The sequence below is a fragment of the Amblyomma maculatum genome, chromosome 11, assembly GCF_055883805.1.
Source record: "Amblyomma maculatum isolate TAMU_Amacu chromosome 11, ASM5588380v1, whole genome shotgun sequence".
Lineage (NCBI taxonomy): Eukaryota > Metazoa > Arthropoda > Arachnida > Ixodida > Ixodidae > Amblyomma > Amblyomma maculatum.
In genome coordinates, this window is record NC_139354.1 from 76,843,808 (window position 1) to 76,852,075 (window position 8,268).

Here is an 8,268-nt window from a genome sequence, read left to right on the forward strand (position 1 = left end):
TGTCCACATCTCATGCATTGGCCTTCTGCTGCTCCTTAGCGAGAGACAAGTTGCCAACGTTTCCCATCGCAGTACTCCTGCATGGTGGGGCGTTGGAAGGGTGACATACATTTTTTCTTGCACCAGTTCAGCAAGACACACTGCCTTTTCAAGATTGTGAATTGTTTGTTGTTGCAGTCGATGCTATCACCCCGAAAGCATGCGATGCTGTTTTTATAGGAATCTCAGTGCTCATGAGGAATGTGTTCTCTTCCACTTTTAGATTATCAGTTGATGCCAATGGGCTCTTGGCAGATAAGATAAATCATAGATTGATGCCAATGGGCTCTTGGCAGATAAGATAGTCATAGATAAGGAAGAGGTAGGTTTGGCAACCTCTTGGGTTCATGTGTCTAGCACTAGTGACATTCGAGAACATTTCCGAGCAATTAGTCAGCATGGATACTGAGCTCCGGGGAGCTACTGAGATACGTTTCAGGTGTTCAGGCACAGCATTGGTGTAGGATTGCATTCCTTGAGAGACATATCCTGCTCTTCCAGGAGAACCACTAGAAATTTTAGCTGTGTCCTCGTCAGGTGCGTAAGCGGATCTGTGCGAGTAGTCTCATAGAAGTGAGACTCTGGTACGGAATGTCCATCTGAAAGTTGCTTGGGAGCGCTGAGCCATCAAATGTTTATGGCAAAGTTGATGTCTTGTTGAGTCGCAATGACATTGGATTCGGTGTTCTTGCCCTTACGGATCAAGCGGTCCTGGCAGCTGATGTGACCTAAGCATTGGGAGGTGTATATGTGGTTTGTATTCCTGAAGGGTGTGCACATCCTACTGCTGTTGCACACAAAGCTGCCATCTGTGTGATCCAAAATTCCATCTTTTCATAAGCAGCTGCTTTTTAAAAAGAGGGGCACCTTACCCATTTCGAACTCTTCCAAGATTGCTGAGATTGGGATTCATAGTGGCACAGCGGAACAAAGGCTTCGCTGAACTATAGAGAAAGCGTCCCAAAGCCGTGTTTGCAGCCTCGCCAAGTTCTGTGGCCAGTGCTGTCCAGATACGGTGGTGGTGAGTACTGCCGGTGAGCCAGGCTTCACGGTAAGGTGAATGTGGGACATCACAAACACTGATCACGAAGTCGTGCTCGAACTTGGAGGCCACCTCAGCAACGAGTTCTTTGCCAGCAATGTTTTTGATGATGCATTGCTCTACATCTGTGAGCTGTTGGTCTTTTGCCTAGACAGGATCTCGATGCATCTGGAGGTCGACCTCCAGTGTGGGCAGATCCTTTAGAATGGCTTTGATGAAGTGGCTTGCTTTCATGCCCTACCGTGATGGTGCGTAGATTAGGGCACTCAGTGCTGTGTCCGAGCATATGTGATGAAGCCGCGGTTGCTTTTCTGTGGAGGTGAAACGAAGACGCTCCCATGTGCTGTGCGATGTTAATGCCTGTTAAAGAACCCAGGTGGTCGAAATTTCCGGAGTCCTCCACTAAAGCGTCTCTCATAGCCCAAGTTGCTTTGGGACGTTAAACCCCGCAAACCAAACTAAACCAGCTTGCTTTCATGATGTGGATGCGCTGGGACCTTTGGTGAAAATGGACTTGGTCCGTGAGTGCAAATGGGCAAATAGGAGTGAACGGAGATTCTATTTTCCTCTAGTTTTGGCACCAAAATGTATTGAAGAGCATGGAGAAAGTGAAACCAGCCATCTGGTCTTCGCCACTCTATGGACATCAGCTGCGTCGAGCCCATGCGCACAAAAACAGCCCAGTTAGTGGAGGATAGCTAAAGTAACTTAAGCAGTAATCCCTTAGTTGTTCCTCTGGTATCTCTCGCACATATTAATTAGCGTGCATTCATAGGCTACTTGATTATGGGGAAGACCAGCAGGATGCAGGTATAAGAACCCTCTTTAACAAAGGTGTACAAACGGGCCTATGTGGCTTCAGCCTCGTTGTATCAACGCTCATTGTGTCGTCCCCTTGTGTTATGTTCCCCTTACGTTGTTTGCGCTGTTATCTTAAAATGAATCACCAAAAAGTGTCAGCCACTGTTCTAGGCTTAAGAGTAAGGTGTTTTACTCTGGACCTGAAGGTCCCCCGTTGGTTCAGTTACCATTTCTGCGTCTCGCATCCCGAAAGGAGAAGCCTGAATGTGTAGCTGCTGGCTTGTCATGCTCTTGTCACATCACACAACCTGTCATGAAATCAGTGTCATGAAGCTCAGCGTCCAGGGAACTTGAAGAATTGGCTGCCACATGCACAATAAGAGTAAACTTTTGAGAACAGTTGCTTATTTGGGGGAATCTGCTAAGAGCAGTGTTGAATTACTCATTGCGGCAAATGATGTCACAGATGTTGAGAAATAAACAGCGTTTGAAAAAAAAAGAATTTGTAAGAGCCTGAAGCTATTGACCACTTAATATTAGCAGGAAATCGTGTACTTCCTTGTCACCCTGTAGTTTAGTTTTCAGTTCAGTACTAGCAGCATGCATAATCGCCTGTATTGTGATACTGCACAAGTCCTGAAAATTGTGTGGAAGAACTGAAATATTTTTATTTGCCTGCCTGTCTCTAGTCAAGACCATAGCAGGTGGGTCTTACATTTCATAATATCGAACAGAAGGTGATGAAAAGTGCCAAAGCGTCTCTACAGAAATACGGTATTAGGGAAATCATACACCACAGATAAACTTGAAATTCGTAAGCAACTTGCAAATAATATTTTATTTCATTTTAACAGCGCACATTGAATATTAAAAAATATTCAATATGATAATTTCTAGTAGTGTGTTCCAGCGCAAGATATTTTTGTTTCTTTATTATTTTATAATAACCATGACTCAGCCTTTTGATTCTGGAGCAGCTATTTCCTGTCCATGCGCTTGACTGTCATGGCTCTAAAAGCTCTTAAAAACCCTCAAATTTTTGTTTCCCTCTAAAATTGCTATGAACCCTGTTCCTGCATGGGTTGCAGAGCACTACCATCAAGGGGACCGTGGTGCGCGTGAACGAACCGGTGGGCATCATCGGCATTGCGTGCTCTGAAGACTCCTGCCTGCTGGGCAACTTTGTGTCAGCCATGGCTGCAGCCCTCGCAGCTGGCAACTCGGTCGTGGTGCTGGCCAGCAAGGAGTGGCCCCAGCCAGCCCTGCGCTTCTGTCAGGTGAGTGGCACGTTGTGACCATATTCTGTGCCACCAGTTTTGTGGTACCTTTGTACATCGTACCGCCTGGCATCGTGCCGGCCCACGACTGGTGCTGCGTTTCCGGCTCGCAATCAAAATCCCCATTTACACCAAGCCACTTTCCCGGATACTTTGTTGACTGCCTATAGGCTCCCTGTGCGAGAGTGAGTACAATAAATTAATAAATTACCCGCGGTGGTGCAGTGGTTAGGGTGCTCGGCTACTGTGCCCAAGGACCCAGGATCAAATCCCGGCCATGGTGGCTGCGTTTTTATGGACGTGAAAAGCTAGGCGCCCCTGTGCTGTGCGATGTCAGTGCATGTTAAAGAACACCAGGTGGTCGAAGTTTCCGGAGCCCTCCACTATGGCATCTCTCATGGCCTGAGGCGCTTTGGGATGTTATATCCCACAAACCAAGCCAAACAAATAAATTGGCTCACAGGAAAGGAAAGGCACATCATCTGTCGCACTTGCTGTGTGTTTACCTTGAACCTTGTCATGAGGAAAGGGGGAAGGTGGAAGTGAAATTTGAAAGAGAGAAAGAGGTGCTGAGTAGTGGAGGGCCATGGAGTAATTTCGAGCCTGGGGATCTGCACTGACATGCACTGACGTGCACTGACATCGCACAGCACCACAGCACACCGACAGCTCTCCATCTTGCCTCCATTGAAAAATTGGTGTTGCTCATCTGTTTTTAAGGCGAAAGCCTTTAATGCCTCATCCTTGTCAACAGAAGGTTATCAGCAAAGGTGTCATGCGTTTGAGAGGGAGAGTTTAAAATAAATTAATTAACCTTGTCTGCACTGGGAATCGAACCTCCATCCCTTCGATCCCCAGCCCAGCGCTTGCGCCATGCCCCGGGTCGTGGAACACTCTTAATAATTCCCCTTGTCTACCATGGGGATGATAGCGGGATTCCGCGAGTGACAGATATTGCGCCTTTCCTTTCTTGTAAACAAATTATAGAACGCCGTTGACTTCCTCCTACACAGCAAACAGAAGCAGACCCAGATGTCTAGGAGGCATTAGTACAGCAGGCATCAGGGGCATTTGAAATTGATTTACAGGATAGAAAAGGCGCAGTATCTGACACAATTCTCCGCGAACACATGTATCATGAAGGAAGGGGGGAAGGTGGGAGTGAAAGAAGAGAGGGAGATAGAGGTGCTGTAGTGGAGGGTTACGATCCGCGCTGTAATGGCTTTCACCTCAAGGCACTGTAGTGGTCCAAAGTGCCCTGTAGAATTTTTTGCTATGTTGCTTGTGTCTACTGGTTGTCCCACATAACTTGAGTGAAGGTGTTAAAAGTAAAAAGCACTTCTGATGCAAATGGAACTGAATGCATAATGATGGCTCTAACTTAGAGTTACTCAGGTTATCTTTTGTTCTCTTCTTAACTGGTTAATTATGTTTACTCAGCTTCTTAAGTATTGCCTGCAGACCTCAAGTATGATATGCAAAACTGTAATGCGTCGTCGTTTTCTTCATGGCATATTTCACGCGGTCTTTCTTTCTATGTTTTAAATAAGCCTGCGAAATATGAAAAAAGGGCACATGTGTGAACACTTGCCCCGTTGTTCATTAATCACAAGTAACGAATATTGGCAGTGAATTAGGATGTACGGTTAGGCCACGCTTTCTGCACATGGGGCACATGAACTACGCAGTGCTATGCGTTAAAAGTAGCCAGAGTAACTCTAGGCTGGGGCCACATCTAAAGCGCTTTTCATTAATAAAGCTTAGGTTCAAGTTATATTGCACAATTATTATAGGTATTGGCCAAGCACTTTCCATGTGGCTCTTGGCAACGAAGCACTGTCAGAACTATGATGGTTCGCTTTCTTTCTGCTCAAGTGCACAATTGAAAAGTTGCATTTGCATGCAGAACACAATTTTGTAACCTGTCCTGTCTTATCATTGAAGAGAAATTTGTTGAAGTGTGGTGCTTACAATACATGGCTGCAACCCATCCACATAGTGAGCTTTTGAGCATTTCTTTGATAACCTGTTGTGATAGTTTTCTGTATGAGCTAGCAGCCCCCCCAACAAGCTGCCTCATTTTCTGAGATTATGCTTTTCTGAGACTAAAAAGGAAATTGTTGGGGAAAAAATACCCACTTTGCCCAAGCAATCCCTCTAAAGCTGCACTAGGCAAGATAATGACTTACCTTCATGACTTGAATGCTTTGAAAATATAAATGGCTGACCTTAGCTTAGGACAGGTCTCCTCACATGAGTTGGATGCACACTAAATCTTCAGTTCGCATGGTGCCCTCCACTCCATGCTCGCTTGCGCATACTTTGATCGACAGATCCTGGAAACCTCCGATGTGCCCCCCGGGGTGGTCAACGTTCTCTCGGGCAAGGATCGGCCCGTTCTGCTCCGGGCTCTCGCTGAGCACCACGATGTGAGCGCCATCTGGTACCACGGCCAGGCAGACATCTCGGCCGCGTTCATAGAGTATGCGGCCTCGCACAACGACAAGCGCACCTGGGTGTTCCCGGTGCAGGACTGCACTGACCAGGACCGCCACTGGATGGGCTGGCAGGTGGCCCAGCACACCACTCAGCCCAAGAGCATCTGGCTGCCTTACGGTGACACCTTCAGCAACTGATGGCACCCATGGTTAGCTTACGCCTAAATGCAAGCACCAACCAGCAATGATCGATGCACTTCGGAAACCAACTTCAGTGGCGTGGTCGGCTTAGGCCTAAACCCATGTACTTTGGTAGCCAACCTCAGTGGAAATAGTTATAAACGCACTCAGTAGCTGGTGGTGGTTAGCTTAGGCCTAAATATGCATACTTCGGTAACCAGCCTAAGCGGCTATAGTTATGAACACACCCAGTGGCTGATGGTGTTTGTTTGTCCTACAGAAAATGGTTGCTTTTACTGGTTGTTTGTGCACTTTCAGTGATGGATAATAGTTGTTTGCATGGATGCACACGTGTTCTTTGATTGCACTTGTTGTGAAACAGTTTTGAAAATGGCTGTTGAGGAAACATAATGAAGCTTATTACCGTATTTACTCGAACGTAACGCGACCGTGAATGTAATGTGAGAGGCGACTTTCCATACTGCCCAGTGGGAAAAAATAAAACCACAAATGTAACGCGAGATAAGCGCTTTATGGCTATTGCAGTCTAATCATAGTTTCACTCTCGTCCTCCCATACGGTTCGGAAGCTTTTGCGGCCAGGCCCACTTTTAAAAATCACCTCCCGCTACATCTGCCACCCACGTAAGGTAGATTAGTAATGTCTAGCTGTCGAGCTGATGCAGAATTTGATTCCTTCTGCCATCATAATAGCCTTTTTGAGACTATTGTCATACCGTTCACAGTGCGTTGTCATCGTGCGAAATGCAATAACAGAAGTAACCACGCTAATCGACTGTGAAAGATGTAACAAGCGCATGATCAAGGGGACAATGTAATTCCGAGCCAACGAGAAAACACAAAATTTTGGCTTTAGATGGATTAGGATTTGGCTGATTTGGCTTGATAATGGCGATGGGGCCGCACCCTTTGAAACGGGCGATCACAGTCCGAGCTGGGTCTGGCAAAAAAAAAAAAAAAAGAAGAAGAAAAGGACACAAAGAAAGGATAAAAAAAGGGAAAGAGTGGAAATTATACACTGCATGAGAAAGTGATATCAACAACTCCGGGTTCACTGACTTCCCTGGTACCCATGTTGCCAACATAACATCATAAACCCGTGGACACCGAATTGGCCGAGTGGTGGCGGATTCAATATGGCTACACCCCGGCACTGCTTTAGCCAACCGAATTGCAGTATTCGATTATAATGCGATGGTAGACTTTGAGAGCCAAAAATTATGAAAAATTCTGGCGTTACTTTCGAGTAAATATGGTAGGTGGTAGCATGATCACTGTGGCCTTGATGAGGTGCTGTAAGTTATTCCAGGGCCTTCTAATATGGCATCTCTGTCTTTGCACAGCTCTTGGATGTTGGTTGTTTTGTGACATACCCCCCGTGGTGTCTTACAGTTTAAAGAGACAGAACACTGACAAAAATATGGTACGGGATTATGGTGGAGATGAAAAAATCTTGCCTTGTATAGTTTAGCTCTGCAATACCCAAGAAACGATGGTTTACAATCTTAATTTGGCATTGAAAATTGCATGGATGGATAGATGGAATATAGGAGCGTCCCCTTTGAAACGGGGTGGTAGCAGTAGCTATCATGCTCATGCTCAGAAGTGACCTCTAGTGACGAAACACTGTCATTATCACTGTAGGATCCCACATGATCATATATCGAGAATATATTGCTAATTTTCTTAAAGGAACAGTCTACTGCTGGAGCCGCCTTTCAAAATATAGGCATATTCTGGTAGATCTTACCACCTGGTGGCAGTCAAATCGGTGTCCATGCCATGCTGGTGTGGCGCAGGGGTTACGGCGCTCGATTATTGTGCCCAAGGATGCAGGATCACATCCCGGCCTCGGCGGCCGCTTTTCGATAGAGGCGAGAAGCAAGATGTCCATATGCTGTGCATGTCTGTGTACGTTAAAGAACCCCAGGCAGTCAAAATTTCCGGAGTTCTTCTCTACGGCGTCTCTCATAGCCTGAGTTGCTTTGGTACGTTAAACCTCACAAATCAAACAAACTAATTGAATGTGTGTGTAGAAAGTAAAGCAACAACCCCTTTGGCAAGTGATGGTAATGATAGTTATTATGGCCATCAGTGTGTTTCCCCCTGTTTATAATTTGTGGGTGTATGATGATTATGTTCGCCAGCCCCTCTGTAAATGATAGCAGTGTTGTTTGTGGCAAAGTACTGTGGACTCTGCTCAAATAGTCTGCTGAAGCAAGTACAAAGTAAACAGAGTGGTGTCCAAGGACCTCGCAAAGATCTAGGGCAAGTATTCACAACTGCGTTTGTCGGTGCAGCTTTTCCAGTGTCTACGGTGCTCAAATAGTCTGCTGAAGCAAGTACAGTCAACGACCGATTTTTCGGACCCTCTAGGGAATTCAAAAACGTCCGAAAATTCAGGCAGTCCGAAAAAATGAATGTATGCAAAAAACGCACTTTTTTATTTTTTTCTCGTATCTAGAGGGTCA

At 45.9% G+C, this 8,268-nt stretch overlaps 1 protein-coding gene across 1 annotated transcript in view; it reads left to right on the forward strand.

The window, feature by feature from the left end:
* The window catches only part of LOC146174211 (aldehyde dehydrogenase family 16 member A1-like), a 47,825-nt gene extending 41,065 nt beyond the window's left edge, over positions 1–6,760 (forward strand). The window contains exons 12-13 of the mRNA XM_084584569.1: positions 2,971–3,159; positions 5,493–6,760. Of these exons, the coding sequence (XP_084440695.1) occupies positions 2,971–3,159; positions 5,493–5,795 (492 nt within the window). The 3' untranslated portion in view covers positions 5,796–6,760. The remainder of the gene's footprint in view (positions 1–2,970; positions 3,160–5,492) is intronic.
* Positions 6,761–8,268: the final 1,508 nt, after the last annotated feature.